At 40.5% G+C, this 22,427-nt stretch overlaps 1 protein-coding gene across 1 annotated transcript in view; it reads right to left on the reverse strand.

Annotated features, from left to right (window-relative positions):
• Window positions 1-3,399: 3,399 nt before the first annotated feature.
• Window positions 3,400-22,427, reverse strand: part of LOC139733388 (GATOR2 complex protein MIOS-like) — a 39,758-nt gene continuing 20,730 nt past the window's right edge. Inside the window, exons 17-22 of the mRNA XM_071644217.1 lie at window positions 22,012-22,197; window positions 18,833-18,966; window positions 9,628-9,796; window positions 6,335-6,482; window positions 5,199-5,298; window positions 3,400-3,805 (exon numbers count right to left, since the gene is read on the reverse strand). Of these exons, the coding sequence (XP_071500318.1) occupies window positions 3,706-3,805; window positions 5,199-5,298; window positions 6,335-6,482; window positions 9,628-9,796; window positions 18,833-18,966; window positions 22,012-22,197 (837 nt within the window). The 3' untranslated portion in view covers window positions 3,400-3,705. The remainder of the gene's footprint in view (window positions 3,806-5,198; window positions 5,299-6,334; window positions 6,483-9,627; window positions 9,797-18,832; window positions 18,967-22,011; window positions 22,198-22,427) is intronic.

Consider the following 22,427-nt stretch of genomic DNA (forward strand, 5'->3'; position numbering starts at 1 on the left):
ATCAAATGGAAATCCATCAAATCACACGGAACGCTGAAAGACTTGCGTTTGATAATCACACGATACTAGAAAATTGTAGGGAACTTTTTTTAAACTCAATTGCGTTTAAACGCAACTCTAAAAATCAAATGCAAGTCCATCAAATCACGTAACGCTGTACGTAAGAGCGTTGCAGAGAAGACTTGCGGTTTTTGTACGAAACTATAAGAAATTGCGTTTAAACGCATCTCTAAACATCTACGGAAGTGTGTTATTGTTTAAAAGACTTATCGTAAGCAAAATTAAAAATTAAACGCAATTCTGAAAATCAAATACAAGTCCATCAAATCACACGGAACGCTGAAAAGACTTGCGTTTGATAATAACACAAAACTAGAAAATTGTATGAAATTTAAACTCAATTGCGTTTAAACGCAACTCTAAAAATCAAATGCAAGTCCGTCAAATCATATCAAGCAACGCTATTTCTAAAACGCAAGAGCGTTGCAGAAAAAACTTGCGGTTCTTGTCCGAAACTGGAAACTGCGTTAAGCGCATAAAAATGTACGGAAGTGCATTATTGTAGAAAAGGCTCGCATTATTTTTTGTTTCGTAACGGAACTTTCGCCGTGACCGAACTTAGTCTGCACTTGCAGGGGAAAGACATCGCAACATTTACACGTTTCAAACTACCAAAACGCATGCTGCTTTACAAAATGTCAATGAAAAAAAATGATAACGAATTATTGTTAAAGTTCGCTATGCTGAAGTTTTAAATCTCAGTCCAAAGTTAAATTAGTCCGACAATGGTAAGAGGTTTGTTTTTACGAAGGTTATAGTACATGTACTCCGAAAGATGTCGTTTTCGGATGAACAAACTTTTCTTCTTCTTTTTATTTCAGACAGGCCCGCGCCGTACAGAGCGGTTATGTTGCGAATCGGAGCGCGAGAACAATTCATTTTCAGAGTACGGCAATACAAATTTAAGCAGAACAAATATGGCGACTTAGGGAAGGAAAATCACACATATTTCAACTCAGTCGGCACTGAAAAATAATCTCGACAGAGTCATGCGAAATCACACGCATATCTTCCCAGCAACGCACTTGAATTTAAGTCGCAAAGTTTAATGCAATTTTGGGGAATTTGCCTTTGATATTTCAAATCAAGTTTAAAACGATAAGTGTCTAGAAACGGGCCTAGGTTTCCGATCCCGCTCTCTCAAAATCCCTCCAGAGATTTGGGAATTGTGCGTTGTCGTTATTAACCCGCGCAAGATTTATGCATGAACTAAAACATTATTGTTGCTCATGTCAGTAGGCATGTTTTGGCGGCAAAAGGAGTAAGATATGTGTAGCGATCCGCATCGTGATCCAAATCTTACTCTGTACAGGGGAAATTAATTTTCATTTATAAGTCGACATTTTGTCGACTTACGCGTAAGTCGACATTCGCGTAAGTCGACGTGTTTTGCTCAGTCCCGATTATGTCGACTTACGCGAGGTTGACTGTATTCACATCTGCAAGAGTACCTTTTTGTCCTGATTACACCAGCACCTCTTAATAACTGCACTTGGAAAAGATTTTAGTGTACAAATAGTGAATGGTCATGAGTGCAATGTTTCAAGATTTTGCATGAGGTGACAGATGAGGCACTTTATTAAATAAACTCTAGATTCATCTCGTTAAAGCTCCTCATCTTTCACAGAATGCAAAATTTTGTTCCACTGCTCGTGCGCACGACTACTTGTTTCATACAACACCTCAGATGTCGACGAATGTTGTCCATGTACATTTTTTAAATAGAGTACAGTAATGGTAACCTTTTTTCATCAGAGTCAAATGACAGTATGATGGCACAGGAATGCTGAAATTGCTGATATGCAAAACAAACAAACAAACAAAACCAACAACAAAATAACAGTAATCAAAATTTACCACTAAAGCCAATAGGGCTTTAGCTGCATGCTTTTTGTCTGTCGTTTTGCAACTACTGTATACGCCAAATATTTCGTGAGGTTTTTATTTTCGCGAATTTCGGGAGTCGGGTGCTATTCACGAAATTAAAGACACGCGAAAATATTGACTCTGATCGCGTGTACATTTCTCCGTTCAGTACAGGACTCCACGATTGCGAATTTAAGCACTCGCGAAACTGTCGGGAATTCCTGATACGCGAAAATTTAGACTCGCGAAATATATGGCGTATACAGTAAATTGTCACTACAATTTATGAAGTCTATTACAAAAACAAACACACAAAACAAAGAGCAGACAACTTTCTCAAACAGCACAGCATGACAGAGCTTGCACACTGAGAATCAGACAATCTAGAAACTCTACCGAGAATCTTGGAGTTCTATTTCTGTTTGACCATTAAAATGTGAAGCAGCACCCTTACCCATGATAAAATGACACCCTGCACTTGCTTTCCTGCTTCATTCATACTGCACGATTTCCTAGTAGTGACTTGCTCTCAAAACAGAAAAGAAAAAAGTGGACGGTGCACGACATTCTGTATTCGCGAGGTTTTTATTTTTGCGAATTTCGCGAGTCAGGAGCTATTCGCGAAATTAAAGACACATGAAAATATTGACTCTGATCGCGTGTACATTTTTCCGTTCAGTACAGGACTCCACGATTGCGAATTTAAGCACTCGCGAAACTGTCGGGAATTCGCGATTCGCGAAAATTTAGACTCGCGAAATATATGGCGTATACAGTACATGTAGTTAATCTTTGGTGAGATGTTCTCCACTTTGCTTTGCAAGGCATCTCCTCACTCACACAACAGATGTAGCTGCCTACGACTGCCACTGACTGTGGGGAGTATCCACAACTCTGTGACCCTGCACCTCAAAACAAACAAAAAGTCGCCAGACATGAATTCTTAGTTAAGACCATATTCTGAAAGAGCAGACTTTAAGCTTTAAAATGATGTATAACTCAAATAAAATGGACTCTCCTAACCTATCTAAATAATGGAAATAAAGCACAAACTCAGGAAAAGTGTGAACTGAGAAAAGAGGCTCTGAAGTACAGTGTCTATTCAAGCACGTAATCTTTACCAAACCGTGCTGGCTGTGCAATGAATGGGACAAAAAACAGGAAGTACACCACCAGAGTAACAACAATGAAGGGATTATCAGATTAAACTGAAATTAAGCATACCTCATTAACATATTCTGTCCATAATTAATGCCAACTTTCAAAGCAGTAGCACTATTCTTTCAAAAGTTATTAGAGTTGAAAGTGAAGAGTGTGGACAAGGTTTTTCAGAAATGAAAAAGGGATTATAAAGACACACCTAATCACACTATTCTACCAAACATGTTCAAGATAAACTGCTAAAAAAACACACTTTCCTGCCCGTTTTATGATACCAAATTTTAGCGTAATGTAAAAGAAGACCCTCTCTTTCAGAAAGTATGAAAAAGTCAAGTTCGGCTAGGTTGACCCATTTCACTTATTTTTAGTCCTCACGCAAAATCAGTGTGTGCGACCTTATGTTCGTTTTGAGGTGCACGGTCACATATGATGTCCTCCATACAATAATTTCAGTTTCCATGGGTGTTTCTTGACCTACGGATTCCTATGGGTAGAAGCAAGACACAAGCACAACTCCATTCGGAAGAAACAGGAGCATGATATGTGGGAGTCTCCTTCAGTCACATGATACCGTTCTCACAATCTGCCACGCATCAGGTGATGTTATCATGTGATCGATCACATGACTGAAAGCTCTGAGGATGGCAAGACGGCTGCTACTGAGTCGAGTAGCATGCAGGGACAGCTGCAGGCCGTGACTGGACACTCGCTGTGTGTCCTGGAATTATGGAAACATGAGAGGTGATCAGTTGACCGTGAGACTGGCTTGGCAAAAGGAGAGAGGGTAAAAATATGCATTACTTTCTCACTGGTGTTAGTTACTGGTACATTTATAGGCATTGTCTTTACTGGGCCTTTGCAACAAATCTTGCTGAGATAGCTTTAATTTTTTTGAGTCTGAATACTGTAAAAGTGGATATTTCCATGTGAGTAATTTTTCGCGTTCAGCCAGGTAATGTGAATTTCGCATATTTTTAATTCCGTGGAATCGAGGCATTAAGTATTGGAACGTATGGCAAGCAAAAATATTTGTGTGCTTTTTACCTTTGCGTTAGTTTCTGGTTGCACGAAATGTGCGAAAATTTCCACTTTTACGGCAGGCTCTTTCATTATGGCATGTATCCACCACATCATGCAAAACTCAGTGCACCAAAAGACACCAAACATAAGCTGTTGCCTCATGGAAAGACAAGACACTGCATGGTTAAAGGTATTGTTTACCTTTGGGAGCATTGATTTTAGAAATGTTCGAGTTATCACATTTGATGCATATGTGTATTACAAGTCAGTTGTTTCACAAAAATCCTACCACATTAAAATTTCACAATAAACCCTAAATTATATTCAAGGACATACTACTATACTATTTTTCTCAACAAACATAACTTACTGTAGAGGGTTTATTCTAGAAACAATCCTATAGTAAACTAGAAATGCACTCTGAGAGCGCAGACCTCCGCCAAGCATGCAAATCATTTTCACCACTGATCTTGTTCTTCCGTAGAGATATCAGTGATTTCCACCTATACGTAGTGTGCTGAAAGTTGCCAGATTTCCCAATATAGAAGCCTTTGTTACGTCATAAACACTCAGCTGCACGGCATGCCTCACCCCAGCAGAAACTAGAGCACGCACTTTAGTCCGCGCAGGCAAACCTCAAATACGCGCAGCCTGAACTCCCAAGTTCATTGACCCTACCTGCCAAAATGTCAAAAGTCCTTCATAAATTCCCCCAAAATTCTTGGATCACTACCAAAAGTTAATCGTTTGGTACTTGTGTCATTCTCAACCTTTCCTGCAAGTTTCATCCCAATCCGTTCACTACTTTTTGAGTTATTTTGCACACGGACAAACTAACTAACTAACGAACTAACGAACAAACCAACGGTAACGAAAACATAACCTCCTCCCTTGGCGGAGATAACTATTCACATTTTGCATAATTAGCAATAGTTAACATGGATTATACTGATAAACATTTTTACATTGGTTGTTTCTATACCTAACACACATTTCAGAACTATTTTGAACCACTATAGCTGGGTTTTTGTTTCATCTGCAAATGGTAAATAATGCCTTTAATGCAAGAAAGGTTTCGTCTCTCCACCTACTTGAACCACTCGGTGATGTGATCGGCATGACCGCCATGTCTGCATGTCTGGCACCAGGAGAACCACTGGCCAAAGTCTGTCTGTTTAAGGCGGGCTTGGTCTGGATGGGGAGAGGGGCACAAAGGGAGGAGGGGTGAGATAGTGTACGTATGTGTGTGTGTGTGGGGGGGGGGGGGTGGGGTTATAAGTGAGGCAAGATTATCCACCAAAGAAACTAAACAAAAAAAGGGGGCGAGGAGGAAATACAAACATCATGTGACATTTGGCACAGGGGCTCAATTTCAGGCCTGTCGATGAAGCACTGTGCAAGAATTATAATAAACAATGCTCACATTTTGTAATCCATGCGCCCTTACTCGGTTCCAAATGGGACAGTTGATCTAGTGCGGTGCTTTCTTGGAGATGGGTTGACAACGCATGCTGATGCCTTTACTTCCTTGTTAGGCTAGACAGTGCAGATCATGAGTTATCATGCGCAGATTATTTACATCGCTATTCTCATTGGGACACTGTCACAGGTATTGCTTGGGTTGACCCTACCTGCCAAAATATTGAAAGTCCCTTCATAAAATCCACAAAAATTCCCTTATCACTACCAAAACTTAATTATCAGTTCCTTATGTCATTCTCAACCTTTCCTGTAAGTTCCATCCGCTTTCGACGGGAGATCTCCCGCCGAAAGCCCATTTTTGCAAATTCTCCCGTTCTCCCGCTTGAGATCTAATTTCTCCCGCCCTGGCTCTGTGTCTCCTGCTTGAAATGATTTCTTACTTAGTGTCATCGTATGTTGAGCCTTAGATAGCACGAGAGAGCATCTAGAAACGTAGAGCCGGCAAGGAACTTCGCGCACATCAAGTTGGAGTCTCCTGTTTGCTAGGGGTTTCAGGCGGGAGAATCTCCAGATCAGAAGGTGCTTGGGGTTGGAGTCTCTGAAATCTGTTCACAACTTTTTGAGCTATTTTGCACACAGACAATCAAACAAACACACAAACCAACACTGATGAAAACATAACTTCCTCCCTTGGTGGAGGTAAAAATGTAAAGACTCTGCTTTATTGCTGATGATAGAAGGCAGTGGCAGAAATACTCTGTGACTAGTATGAGGTCAAAGAAGAGAATGAAACAGTTCCCCAAACCTGATTGGTATGACATCTCATCATTTCGGTCACTCCTGCCGTGTCGATGCTGTGGACCGAGCTCCGATTCCCCCGATCTTGTCCCCATGTGCATTAGGCAGAGAGCGCACCGTGGGAGAGCCTTGCGACACTTGTAGCATGTGTGCGGCTGTGTGATACCAGACAAAAGAGTATGCGTTTTATTCATAACAATCTTTCTTTTTCCCCTTCATTTAGCTCCATTTATTTATACTGTAGAAGCAGAAAGTTTGTGAGATTAATTTTTCATCCTCGGACAGTTATCTTTATGCCAGATAGTTTCATGTCACGCAAAAGTGCACAAAAATTTCACCAAAGCAATTAATATTTCTACATTTACAGTAACATTCCTGCCTGTATCGCCAGGACATATACTCATTAGAGCAACAAAACACTTCATATGACACAAATAAACCCAACTAACAACATACCAGTGTTCGTGTTTTTTTTTTTTGTGTGTGTGTGTGTTTTATTGCAGAGGGTATGAATTGGCATCAGCGCTTACATAAAATTGAACAAATGTGACTTTGGTCGGGTTTTATTTTATTACCAGCACACATGGAAATGACTGGTAAATATTGCTAAAGGTTACAAGAAGTGGGTTTGTAAGTTCGAACATAGTTATTAGAACTGGTTCACACTAGTTTTATTAGTACAGTACTCTCCGCATAATTGGGTAGGCTCGGGCAGAGCGTTTCTTACCCGATTAAGCGGAGTACCCGATTAACAGAAGAACCCGGCTCATTCACAATGGACACACACAATGTGTATGTACATGTACATGCATTGTACACTGCACTAAACACCTGTCTGTCTATGCAATTGTGAGTGCTAGCTACATGTGTAATGCTCGTTTACGTGTGACAAGTCGGTACGTGTACATGTGCTTTCATGTTTAATCACTCCCCAAATGATCTGTCTGCTTTGCAAATTAAGGAGAGAATGCGATTAGCCGTGGAAAATTTGACGTTCGTGAATTCTTAAAGTGTTATATATGCGATGAAATGTGGGTAGAAATGAGATACGAATAAAATTATTTACCCATTTATGCGGAGAGGCAACCCGATTATCAGGTAATTTTAATGTGCATTGGAACTGATTCTGACATTACTACCCAATTAAACAGAGTACCCGTTTAAGCGATACCCGATTACGCGGAGAGTACTGTACCAGCATATTATTTGTGTTTTACTGTGTTATCAATGCATATGTGGGAAGGTGTGCATGCCTGGGCATGTTTCTGTGATCACCCGTGTGTAGTTACATAAACAGCATCACTAGACTATGATATGCTACACCAGAAATAAGCATGGAATACTGTAAAAGTGAAAATTTTTGCAGTGTGAACATTTTTGGCCCCCCCTCAACGTTTCACATGATTATTCCGCAACGCATGATGCTCTCGTCGCGACATTTTATGACTTTTTTCTTTCAAGTATCGCGCAACTTTTGAGACCCCTGTTTTGAAGCCATGCACCTTTGAAAAAAATTCCTCGACCCCAAAATTGCTCAAAAACATGACTTTGTGTACAAATCTAATGTAAATTGTGTTTTTGCAATTAACTCATATAAAAATAAATATTTTTACTTTCAATAGCTGATAATGATTAATCTTAGCCTGATTATGCTTTAAAAAGTTTCTGCGACAAATTTTGACGAAAAAACCCCAACAAAAACAAAAAGTACAAAACAGAGAAACACATAAGAAATTCAATAAACAATAAACTACATAAGAAATAATCATGAAGCCAAATTTTTGCTTCAATATTATTGTTGAGGATATTGAAAAGAATATGTTCACAAAACAAGGCAATCGCCAAATTGTCTCGCCCATTCGCGTACAAGGAATTAATATTTTTTATAACTCCCAGAAGTTAATTGACCTGCTTATGACCTTTGACCTTGTGGTGACCTTCAACACCCTAAGGGACATTTACCATCCAAGTTTGGTCACAAACGGACAAAGGGATCAAAAGTAATGAGCCATAATCGAAACGCGCCATAAGAACTTAACATTGGGCCCTAAAAATTTTGTTGACCCCTTTCTGTGACCTTTGACCTTGTGATGACCTTTAACTCCCCAAGGGACATCTTCCATCCAAGTTTGGTCACAAACGGACAAAGGGATCAAAAGTTATGAGCCATAAACGAAATGCGCCCTAAAAACTTAACATTGGGCCCTAAAAGTTCGTTGACCCCTGTCTGTAACCTTTGACCTTGTGGTTACCTTCAACTTCCCAAGAGACATTTACCATCACCCAAGTTTGACTGCCATTGTAGCAACATGTGCTGAGTTACGCGTGATAAGAGAGTCTTGCAAGTAAACTTTAATGTATGACCTCAAGTGACCTTTGACCTTATCATGTGACCTCTTACGGCACCATAACATGAAGGTACCCCCAGTGCATCCATCACCCAAGTTTGATTGCCATTGTAGCAACATGTGTCGAGTTACGTGTGATAAGAGAGTCTTGCAAGTAAACTTTAACGTATGACCTCAAATGACCTTTGACCTTATCCTGTGACCTCCAACAGCACCATAACATGAAGGTACCCCAAGTGCATCTATGACCCAAGTTAGGTTGTATTCCAAGCAACTTATGTGAAGTTATTTGTCAAAAGAGAGTCTTGCAGGTAAACTTTAACATAGAAAAGAGAGTCTTGAACATACTCTTTAATATATGACCTCAAATGACCTTTGACATCATCACATGACCTCCGACAACACCATAACATGAAGATACCCCTAGTGCTTCTATCACCCAAGTGTGGTTGCCATTGCTGTAACAGTTGCCAAGTTATGCATCATAAGAGAGTCTTGCAGGTAAACTTTAACATTTGTGATGGACGACGGACGGACGACGGACGGACGACGGACGGACGATGGACGACAGACGGACGCCATTTGGATCCTTTAGTCTCGCCTTCACCTCCGGTGGGCGAGACAAAAATTAGAAGTCTTGGAGCTTCATTTTTTTATCTATAGGCCAAAAATTTATTTTTGCATAAATTAGCATAAATTAATTAAAATAAAATACATAAATCAACATTTGAAAAATCTAATTATACAGTCTTCTAGATTACACTGGCCTCTACCTTAGTGCAAATTTTCGCGAGGATGGCGCGATCTACGACCAAGATCTGAAGGGGGGGGGGCCAAAAAGGCCCCCCGGTGGTTTCAAGTCCCTCAGAAAACCCGGTGGGAGAAGGGTTACTTTTCAGTGTTGCAACAGGGACACAAGAACTCTATGAAACCAAAAGCACTCATCCCTCACCCTTCTCTGCTGACCACTGCCCCCTCTGGCAAAGGCCATGCTGCGAGACTTCCCAGCCTGGGCCAGCTCGCTGGGTGAGATGGCATTCTGGCAGTAGCAGCATGTGACGTAGATCTGCTTGGCCACTTTGTCCTTGGCGTTGCCCTGGTAGACCAAGTCAAACTTGGCTCTGTGTTGAGAGAGGGGACAAGCAGGAGGGCAAGGTCAACTTGGAAATCGATATTACCCATATATTTTAAGCAAAGTGGTTATAGTTTTATTTGTATGTCATTCTTCCGCATCAAAAAAAAAAACCAAGAGACCCGGGGGTCACGTGCTCACCTGAGTATCGCAATTTCACCTTCCATGCATTCTTGCACACTCTTACCTGAGAACATTGGAAACTTAGGTCTGCATATGGATCCCCCCCCCCCCACTCCAGGGGGGGGGGGGGGGCAGGCAGCCCTGGAACGAATGAACAAACTTGGAAACTAAAGTCATCAATGTACAAACTCATGGTATTAACTATGCTTTATCATTTCTGGTTCTAGAGTAGAAGATTTTAAATATTCCTTAAGGTGGGGGGGGGGGGGGGGGGGGAGGGCTCTAGGGGGCCCCCCAAGAGGGACATGGTGCCCATTTGAAGGAATGGAGATTCTATTCCCCTAGGGATGCTACCTGCTAAGTTTGGTCAAAATTCATCATGAGGTTTTCAAGAAGAAGATGAACATGTACAATTCAGGCCCCATTACAACTGTAGGACTTCTCTCCATCCCCTCTCCTGGGTCCCAAGGGGGGGGGGGGGGGGTACCCCTGATTCCACCAATCCCATGAACAAACTTGAAACTACAATCATCAATGTACTAACTCATAGTATTATCTAAGCCCTATCACTTCTGGTTCTAGAAGATTTTTAAAGATTCCTTAATTTTAGGGGGTTTGGGCCCCCCTGGGGGCCCCTAAAGTGGGCCGTGGTGCCCATTTGAACAAATTGAGATCCTATCCCCCTAGGGATGCTACCTACCAAGTTTGGTGAAAATCAGACAAGGGGATATCAAAGTGAAGATGAAAATGTACAATTTAGGCCCCATTAGGACCCCTCCCCACTCCCCTCCCCTGGGTCCCAAGGGGGGCACTCCTGATTCCCCCATGAACAAACTTGAAACTACAGTCATCAATGTACTAACTCATAGTATTAACTAAGTTCTATCACTTCTGGTTCGAGAGAAGAAGATTTTTAAAGATTCCTTAATTTTAGGGTGTTTGGGCCCCCCTGGGGCCCCCCAGGTGGGCCATGGTGCCCATTTGAACAAATTGAGATCCAATCTCCCTAGGGATGCTACCTGCCAAGTTTGGTGAAAATCGGTGTTGGGGTTCTCAAGAAGAAGATGAAAATGTAAAAAGTTTACGCACGACGGACGCCGGATGAAGAGCGATCGCAATAGCTCACTTGAGCCTTCGGCTCAGGTGAGCTAAAAAAAACACCCAAAAACAAAAACAACTAGAGAGGGGCCGTCAAAGGCGGCAGACCCACGCCTAAGTACAAAGTCGGGGTAAACATAATGTGCATTCGGTCATCTACCAGAATTCGGCCACTTAATTGCCAGTGTGCTTTATCACCAGCCAGTGAGTTCTACCAAAGATCGTACACTGAAGTGTACGATCTTTGGTTCTACAGTCACATCACACGCAAATCACATCATTACACATACGGTATTAACACTCATTCACGTACAGGAAAGTCCTCAAGTCTCCTCCAAAAATCCATCGAAAATCCCAAATTCCACAGTCAAAAGTGCAGAATCGGAACTTTTCCAAGCGCGCGCGAATTAAGTCCAGTTTTAAGAGTATTGTCTACGCGACGGGTCGCGGAAAAAGCGCTAAAAATCGAGAAATACGCCGTTTTCTTGCGGGATATTTTGATTATAGCAAGCCGAGAGTGTGATGATATCAAAGTATATTATAGTGTGGTGCTGTGCAGCAGTGAACATGGTTTCATTTTGGGCTCTTGACAGATGTGTTTTAGTACTCAAGATTTTACTCTTTCTTGGAAGAATTGAACATTTCAGTGGATATTCAGGGGTTTTCAGTACCTAGACAACCAGGATTGAGGAAAATTTATGCAGGATGACCAGTTGTTCAGCTTGATTTTATTGGATACTTTTCAACAACCTGTATGTATAATTGGCTATGCTGCTGTTACTACAGTCCCAGTCATTCCATTTTGTGTGAGGATTGTGACTCCAACTGCCTAGCATGCAATGTGCTCTGGTGACGTTGTAACCAGCTTTGTTATTGTTTGAATCATTATGTGCATGGCTTATTGTATTGTATTTTGAGCTGATGTGTTGAATTCTTGGTTAGTTTTCAGTCATATTGGTGGTGGTTTTTGGCTGAATTTTGGGGCATTTAGGTTCCACTGTCACAGTGTCAGGCAGTCTAGTCTCTCTACTTCTGATTTGTGCTTGACCGAAGAAGTTTATTCAAGTTTCAATTAAGGATTGAGTAATAATTTGGTGATCAAATATGTCATCAGCTAAGGATGATTTGCGATATAGACCTCAAACGAGATCCTTATCAAGTAGTGCTGTTAATTCAGAGACTCAACCCAAAATCCTGAAAAGACCTGCTGACATGAAGGATGCTTCAACCGCTAGGACTTCAGGATCTTGCACAGATGCGGATAAGCCTGGCTTTTCTGGAAGTCCGGGTTCTATGTGTGGGGGAGCCTGTGAATTACAGCTCATCGGTGGGAATGACAGTATTGAATGTGAGCGATGTGAAAAATGGTTCTGCTTAAAGTGCAGTGCCCTGTCCTCTCAGGAATTTGGGTTATTCACTAAGGTGAATGCGGCTCACTGGTTCTGCCCATCATGCGAATCTAGGGCCCTGGAAGCCGTCAAAACGGACCAGATTGTTGAGGAACGGTGCAAGAAATTTCTCGGAGAAACACAGAGGAGACTGGAAAGACTGGAACAAATGAGTAGTGGTTGGTCTAAGGTGGAAGAGTTATGCAAGCATCTGGAATCCGATATCAAAGAAATGAAGGTTGCACTGAAAGACAAGCAGAGAATGGAACCCAGTGATATTGCTCATGATGTCCTGGCTTCATCTGTCCAGTCAATCTTCCAAGAGTGTGCTAAGGAAGAACGCGAAAAGGAAAAAAGAAAACATAACATAGTTGTGTATGGATTGGCAGAGTTTGAGTCAGAGGACGGTAAAGAGAGGCAGTACTACGACACAGCCTCTATCCGAGGGATGCTGGATTATCTTGAAATCGAAGAAGATGCAAAACGTGTTGCTAGGTTGGGAAGAAGGCAACTGGATTCGAGTAATACCAGTTCAAGACCGAGACCAGTGCTTGTGGAATTCTCAAACCCAGATTCCAGTGCTGAAGCAAGGAAGAAAGCTAGTAAGCTTCGTTTTGGACCAACTGACTACAAAGATCTCTATATTATATCCAAGCTGACCTCACAAAGAAAGAACGTGCAGTAAGGAACGAACTTGTCAAGGAAATGAAAAGAAGGAAGAGCGAGGGTGACAACAACTGGATGATTCGTGGTGACAGATTGGTGAAGAGAAAGGATCCGTCAAATCAGCTAAACAAAAAAGGTAATCAGAAAGGCCCTCAGCCCTTTCAGGATGCCTAACATAGAAATCGACTCTGGAAACTCTTTACATGTAAATAGTAGTATTCGTGGAGGGCATTTGACTTGTATGTACAGCAATGTAGACTCTTTACTAAACAAGAAGTTAGAATTAGAAGCAAGAATTGCTGTACTAAACCCAGATGTCATTGCTCTAGTGGAGATACTTCCAAAGAACTTACTTCATTCAGTGGATGAATGTGAACTTATTATTAATGGATACAACATGTTTATGCCAGCAGAAAGTCAGAGAGGTGTTATATTGTACTGCAAAAAGAACTTACAGTCAAAACAAGTAGTTTTCAAAGACAGTGACTTCATGGAAAGCGTATGGTGTGCTATTTCATCAGGATCAGAGTGTATTCTCTTTGGATGTGTTTACAGAAGCCCAAATAGTTCGGATGCAAACAATGAGGCTCTGTTGAAACTATTTTACGAGATGGAAAATTCATCTTATACTAACGTATTCATTGTTGGAGACTTTAATTTACCGAATGTAGATTGGAATATTCTATCCGTATCTGGAACTGGAAATAAAATTGCCAGGGACTTTGTGGAAGTTCTGCAGAATCTTTTTCTTTCACAGCTCGTGGAAGAGCCCACTAGGATAAGAGATGGGCAGAAGTCCAACGTTCTAGATCTTGTCATTACGAACCAAGAGGATATGGTAGATTGTTTAGCAATATCACCACCGATTGGTAAAAGTGACCACATGGTGCTAGATTTTAGACTGCTTCTGCCTGGTGGTGTAACAAGCATCCCCGTAAAAGAACGCTTTGCATTCTTCAAAGGAGATTATGAGTGTATGAGGAAACATGTGAAAGATAATGATACATTTTCCGCAATGGTGCAGGACGATGATATCAACAGTGAAAATGATATTCTTGTTCATTGCTTGGAAGAGTTAACAGCTAAGTTTGTACCAAAGGTCAAAGCCAGGAATAATCAGCAACCACTATGGATGAATAACACTGTACGCCAAGCAATCAAATGCAAGCATAAATCTTGGAACCGTTTTCAGAAGTCGAGAAGCGAGTCTGACAGAGCGTTATACAATAAAGCGAGAAATGAAGCAACTGAGAAAGTGAACCTTGCGAAGAAGTCATTTGAACATAAGTTGACCTCGCAAATAAAATCCAATCCAAAAAGTTTTTGGAGATATGTTCAGAGTAAAAGCAAATTTCGGCACGGTATTGGTGACTTGGAGAAGCCGGACGGAACCATTGCTAGCGTTGATGCTGATAAAGCAGAAACACTGAACTCATTCTTTGCATCAGTCTTTACCAAGGAGGATGTAAGTTTTGTTCCATCCCTTGAACCTAGGATTTGTGACATGCAACTAGACACAGTCTGTTTTACTTATGAAAATGTCAAAAATGCTATCTTGAAATTGGACCAATCTAAATCTCCGGGACCTGACAATATACACAATCGCATACTTAAAGAATTGGTGAATGAAATTTCCCAGCCACTTGCTCATATGTTTAACAAATCTATGTTGAGTGGTGTGGTATGTGACTCATGGAAGGAAGCCAACGTTACTCCAATTTTTAAGAAAGGAGACAAAAAGAAACCAGGAAATTATCGTCCAGTCAGCTTAACCAGTTCCCTTTCTAAGTTAATGGAGACCATTGTACGTGATGAAATTATCAAATACTTGAATGTGAACTCTCTCCTTACGGATGAGCAGTATGGATTTAGAGGAAATAGATCGTGTGCAACACAGCTACTTAATGTGACTGAAACCTGGATGAAGGAGTTGGACATCAAGGGTAATATCGACTGCATCTACTTAGATTACAGCAAAGCCTTTGACAGTGTGCCACATGCTAGATTTTTGAACAAAGTAGAGGCGTACGGCATAACAGGAAATCTACATAAATGGATCAAGTCTTTCCTGACTGGAAGAACCCAGCGGGTAGTTGTAAATGGTACCCCATCAAGTGCATCAGACGTTGTTAGCGGTGTACCTCAAGGAAGTGTATTGGGGCCAACATTGTTCTTATTATATGTAAATGACATTCCTGATATTATTTGTAACACTACATCAGAAGTCAAGCTATTTGCAGATGATACGAAAATTTTCTCGCCAATTCGCTCTCCACTGGATGGTGAAAATCTACAAGCCGATCTGGCAAGACTCTTAAAATGGTCCCAACAGTGGCAACTACCATTTAATCAAGAGAAGTGCAAGGTCATCCACTATGGTCGAAGTAATCCTCTTTATAATTACTACATGTCAGATGAGAATACACCTATTCCTGCCGTCGAAGTTGAGACAGACCTTGGTGTAATATTTGACAAACAATTGAAGTTTTCACATCATGTGGATAGTGTATGTGCTGCTGCAAATCGCAAGCTTGGGATCATCAATAGGACTTTTTCTAATTTGGACAGAACAGGCTTTATGCACTTATACAAAGCAATCGTCAGACCCGGGCTTGAGTACTGTTCAACTGTGTGGCATCCAGTGTTGAAAAAAGACATTACACAAATAGAAAAAGTGCAGCGTAGAGCAACTCGCCAAATACAGATGCTACAACACCTGAGTTATGAGAAGAGATTACAACATCTCAAATTGCCATCTCTTGCCTACAGACGCCATAGAGCAGATATGATTCAGATGTACAAAATAATGCATGGCCTAGATGACCTTGATCCGGCACACTTCTTTGACCATCCAACTGATAGTAGAACCCGTGGCCATCGATATAGGATTGCCAAGAAGAGAGTTTACTCAAAGCTTAGACATGGATCCTTTTCTCAGAGATGTATTAATGATTGGAACAACCTCCCATCTGCTGTGGTGGAGAGTACATCAATTAACACTTTCAAGTCCAACTTGTCGAAATTTTGGTTGTTAAGAAAAGACCAATTTGACCCAGAAGAGTCCTTTGCCTGTCCATGTTCATCAACTGCTGTACAGCGCCACTAGACTTGTGTCCTAATGTGGATTCTTCGTCCTGATGATAACGTCAACGAGAGGCAAATAAGTTATTAACTTTAAATGCCTACTTCCAAGGTATATTTCCAAGGTATATAAAGGTCGTATGAGTGTACGATCTTTGATGGTACGATTGTATCCACAAAAGCGCAAAAGAAAAACAAAATTTACGTACCCCCTAGGCAATTACCCCTATGATTAGTGTCTACGGGAATTATTCAATGCAAGGGTTGAATGCAAATGTCTACTGCACCAGTATTCGGCCACCAACGAGCGCCGCAACGTCCCCGATGCAATTTTGCACCAACAGTGTAGAGCGCGATGCATTTTCAGCGGCCTTGCACACGCATTGACATTGAGCACGCATATCGTGCAGTGTGACTGCGACCGAGCAAATGCTCCTCCAACGAAAAAAACAATCAATGTTAATTTGAAAAATCATCAAAATACGGGCCAGTTTGTGATGACGGAGAACGAACTTTCATAAATCTAGAAGGACATAGTCCCTCAAATAGGCCTAAACGTAAATTTCGGAATTCTTACGAACATTTGAGCAGCGAAGTCGGATCGTTTGAGAGTTTATGTTTTCGTATGGTAGCGGAAAATCGCAAAGTGAGAAACGGGAAATTTTCGGAGTGGTCACTATACCATGGGGTCAAAACTTCAAGGTCACACAGAATTTGCAAGGGTCAACCGATTATCACCAAAATCTAATCGATTCTTTCCTGCCATTATCCAAACATCCCCATAACATTTCGTGCAAATCCGTTTACCCGTTCTCTTGTTATCTTGTACACAAACAAACAAACAAACCAACAAAAAAAAAAAAACAAACAAACAAACAAACAAACAAACAAACAAACAAACAAACATACGGAACCCTTTACATAACCCCCTGCCGATTTTCATCGGCGTGGGTAAAAAGAAAAACAAAATTTACGTACCCCCTGGGCAATTACCCCCCTACGGCAATTATTCAATGCAAGGGTTGAATGCAAATATCTACTGCACCAGTATTCGGTCACCAACGAGCGCCGCAACGTCGGCGATGCAATTTTGCGCCAACAGGGTAGAGCGCGATGCATTTTCACCGGCCTTGAACACGCATTGACAATGAGTGCGCATATCGTGCAGTGTGACTGGGACCGAGCAAAATTATTTCATGATTGAGGAATGCTCCTCCAACAAACAAACAAAAAAAGAATCAATGTTAATTTGAAAAATCACCAAATACGGGACAGTTTGTGACGACGGAGAGCGAACCCCGAACTTTCATAAATCAAGAAGGACATAATTCCTCAAATAAACGTAAATTTCGAAATTCTTACGAATGGTGTTGAGCAGCGAAGTTGGATCGTCTTACGAACAGAGTTGCATGCAGCGAAGTCGGATCGTTTGGGAGATACGCTTTTGTATATGGCGCGCCGATCGACCAACAACACTGTTTATCGGCGATAAACACTTTATCGAGCGATAAACTCTGTTTATCAAGATGAAGCTCTGTTTATCACACCTTTATCAACTGATAAACTGAATTTTTCTCGATAAACACCGTTTATCGGCGGTCGATAAACAGTGTTTATCACAAAAAACTCTGTTTATCGGTCGATCGATAAACATAGTTTTTCCTCGATAAACACTGTTTATCACTTGGTCGATAAACATAGTTTTTCTCGATAAACACTGTTTATCACTTGATAAACAGTGTTTTTCGTTCGATAAACACTGTTTATCGCCGATAAACAGTGTTTTTCGGCGATGAACAGTTAATCGGCATTATTGATCAAATGGCGCGCCATATTTGTATGGTAGCGGAAAATCGCTAAGAAACGGAAAATGTTCGGAGTGGTCACTATACCATGGGGTCAAAACTTCAAGGTCACACAGAATTTGCAAGGGTCAACCGATTATCACCAAAATCTAATCGATTCTTTCCTGTCATTATCCAAACATTCCCTGAACATTTCGTGCAAATCTGTTTACCCGTTCTCTTGTTATCTTGTACACAAACAAACAAACAAAAAAACAAACAAACAAACAAACAAACAAACAAACATACGGAACCCTTTACATAACCCCCTGCCGATTACATCGGCGTGGGTAAAAACAGCCGACAAACAGGGCATCAACTCTGCCAAGATGAAACATACTTTTTATGTAATCACGCAAGAAAAGATATGGATATTATGTACCTATCTACTATCGATATTTCATAATAACATGTATCTACTCATGTTTCTTTATGTCTGTCTGTGCATCTATCTGACTTCAATCGATGTACTTTTATACCTAACTGTCTACCAATCTAACAACAGCTTTATTAGATTTTAGGTGCATATGTTTCATGCATTTCATCAGTTGACACTGATGAAACCTTAAGACCCTTCTTAAAGGAATGCACATTCATCATTGTCAGCCAAATAGCTTATGAACCCAGTTGTACAGCATAGAAAATCTCAGACATTGATGCTATTCACACTAATTTGCTGCAATGTTAACAACTGCAAATGCAACCCATCGCTTACAGAAACAAGTTTACCAGACATAATGAAACTATGAGGAATTGCCAAATTTTGAGACAGAATGGCTTAGGTATGATATTTCAGTGAAGTGTAAAATCTGGGTGATGTCTGACCTTTCGTGCCATAGTCTCCACGTGTCGAGAAGACCACGGTAGCTATCAATCCAGTTAGCCACACTCTCATCCTTACAGAGATCCACAGGCAAAGCCTGGACGGCCATGAGGCTAGCCGTCTGGACATCCGCTGTCTACGGGTCAAGGTTAAATAGAGAGGCATTATACAGGCAGTGCACAACTCTGAATAATGAAAGTTTGTTGACCAGTGTGGCAAGCCCTGACTGTGATGTCATAATACAGTGCTTGTATGACAAAGCATGTGCCAACAGAACCTTTTGTAATCATAGTGAAAATACATGAAAAGTCAAGCTGAAGATTTTGAGCGTTAAGTTTGGATTAGCTCTGCAGAGATCAACAGAAAAGGCCTGGACAGCTATGAAGCTAGCCGTCTGGGCATCCGCCGTCTACAGGTCAAGGTATTAGAGAGGCATTGTTACAGGCAGCCTACAATGTTGAGCAGTGGAAGTTTGTTGACCAAGTAGGTGAGCACTGATTTTGAATATACACATATGATGTAAATGCAATCATACATGTGTAAGACAGAATCTTCTCAAATCATACCGAAAACAACTGGAAAGTCAAACGGATGATGTGTGATTATCTTTAAAATGGCTGTGAAATTTTGTGTCTGAGACAAAGCTATACAGGATAAACTTAGTAGAGTTGATGTAGTAATAAGTACAACATTGAATATCATTGCAAAACACAGGATATTGTATTCACTGAAAATCAGCCAAATTACCACCACCACCAAAAAAAAAAAAAAGTACAGAGAGCACATGTGATCCTGCATCACAAAAACACAAAAAGGTCACCTGACAGATTTTTAATTGAGGACAGATTCTGAAATAGCAGACTCTAAGCTTTAACCCTATTCTAACTGGGGGGGGGGTCAAATTGACCCCCCCTCGACGTTTCGCGCCACGATTTCGCAACGCGCAAAGATTTTGCCGCGTCGTTTCACGACTTTTTTCATTGAAGTCTCCCGCATATTTTGAGACCAAATTTGCGACGTCCGGGTACACCGTTTTGAAGTTAGGTAATGTTTTGCATATGCATGTCAACCAAAAAACAGCTCAAATTCATGATATCGTGTGCAAATCCAATGCAAATTGTGTTTTTTGGTTAAATTGATATATAAATTAGATTATTTCAGCTTTTAACCATTGAAATTAATCAATTCTAGTGTAGATAAGCCTGAAAAAGTGCCTCCAACAAATTTTGGCAAAAAAACAATAGAAAACCAAAGGTCGAAAAAACAATAAAATACATAAGAAATTAACAAAACAATGAAAAACAAAAGAAATTGATATCGATTGTGCTATTTTTTTACACGAAAATTGTTTGATGTGTCTTGAGGAATTCTGACACAAAAATTTATTAATCCTCCAGTCTTTTTAATGGAGTTATAGGTGAAAATATGATTTCATGCACAAATTTGCATAATTAATTTATTAAAAATAGAAAGGCAATATTTTTCTATTGTATGACCATGTAATCTTGTAGTTGACATCCAGCTCTATCTTCAGGCAAAATTTCGCGGCGATCGCGCGATCGGCGGCCGAGATCTGAAGGGGGGGTCAAATTGACCCCCCCTCAGTAAAAATAGGGTAAAAATAGGGTTAAAGGGATGGTACAGTATTGGTGGAGATGAGAATTGGGCTTTTAACTTTTTGCGAGATACCAAGAAAACACTTATAATATAGTACAGAGCATACCATTTTAAGAAGAATTCAAAGTTTATTTGATGAAAATCGGGTTTGGAATGACTGAAACATCCAAAAATAAAGTAAAACAAAGCAATCGTAATAAAGTGTGGGTCCCCACTTAGAATTGCTCTTTTTTTGATATATCTCAGCCATTTCAAAACCAATTTTCATCAAATAAACATTGAATTCCTCATAGAATTACATGCTCTTCATATTTCATAAGAGGTGTCTCATTATCTCACCAAAAAATGTTAGAAACCCGAAATTAGGTCTCAACCAAAACTGTATGATCCCTTTAAAATGGTGTATAACTCGATACAGACAGACTTTCCTATTATGGAAAGAAAGCACACATTCTGGAAAAGTGTTTACTGAGTACGGAGGCTTTCAAGTTTAGGGTCTACAAGGTGTATTCAAGTGCTTAATCTCATCATGCTGTGCTCTATTGCAATGAATGGGACAAAAACCACGATGTAAATCTCTGTAGCATCCACAATAAAGGGATTATCAGACTAAGCTGAAATTTTCCATGCCCATTCAGCACATTCTGTTCATGACTGATACCAACTTTAAATGCAGCATACTGTCTTCAGTAGCACCAGCCTTTCAAAAGTTATACCAGAGTTGAAAGGGAGGAGTGTGTTAAGGGCTTTTAAGAAATGAAAAGGGGCCTCTAAAGACATACATACAGTGAGTATCACACTATTCATTTAAAAAAAAAGAAGTGTTCCAGAAAAAAATGCAAAAAAATCAAAATGTCCCATTCGTTTTATGATCCCAAACTTTGGAATACTGCCAAAGAATTACTCTTTTTTGATGTCAGAAAGAATGTCAACTAGACTTTGAACATGGATTTGGGGCCCCTAAATATATGCAGCTGAACACTTGACACAAAAACTCATCTAGTTTAAGAAACCATATTTGTGGTTTTGGTGTTATGTATCATTTTCTTGCAATTTTTATTACAGAATCAGAGAATACTGCTATAGTATAGCTCTTTGTTGTCCATTAAAAATTGTTCTTTTAATTATAAAGTTTTTTTTTAAAAGTCGCTTCATTGCTGAATATATTCATAAACTAAGTCTTAACCTGGCAGCACATTTTTCCTTTATTTATATTTTGAGATTCAAGTTCCTCTTTTTCTTTCAACTGGTATAGTTCTGTAACTTTCTTTTTGATTTTTGTGCAGATTTAATGACTATCACCTGTTCACTCTAAACTTTTCTCAAGGGCATACTATACAGTAAAACTCAAATGTGCCAATTAATAATGATGATATGATAATGTCTACATCAGATCTTTCACCCATGACTTATAAAAAAGCATTTAACCCATTGAGGACGGTTTGATTTTGCCACAACACGCATTTTCTATAGACACTTGCCCGAGTACACTCGGGACTCGTCCTCAACAGGCTAATGTGTCACCAGTGTGAAAATTGGTCACATGAGTAGCCATCTCACTCACCCTGTCCACGTAGGATTGAAGGAGGTTGATACCGTCTCTCGTCAGTCCCGTTAGTAGGACGCCCTCTAGGTTCCCGTCCTCGATGACCTTGGATGTCAGCTCTTGCACAAAGGTCACCAGTTGGGTGTCGTTCAGGAAGACGCAGGCGAAGGCCACGCGATCCTCGATGCTGATCTCCGCTTCCCGCTGTATGGAAAGAAACAATGACATGCTGTGATGTTGGGTATCACAAATCTACATTTTCAGTCTGACTTGACAAAGGGGACCGCATGCTTTTTGTGGGCAGCTCATCAGCTTACCAGGTACATTGCATATAATCAGTGACAATATCAAGGTCACTTGATGACTTTCCCTGAATGTTTTTTGTTCAGCAGTGCATCCCTTTGCAAACTTTACAACTAGCCACTCACAGAAAA

Source organism: Diadema antillarum, unplaced genomic scaffold, assembly GCF_040938485.1.
Source record: "Diadema antillarum isolate AM-2024a unplaced genomic scaffold, OU_Dant_1.0 seq00000474_RagTag, whole genome shotgun sequence".
In the NCBI taxonomy this organism is placed as follows: domain Eukaryota; kingdom Metazoa; phylum Echinodermata; class Echinoidea; order Diadematoida; family Diadematidae; genus Diadema; species Diadema antillarum.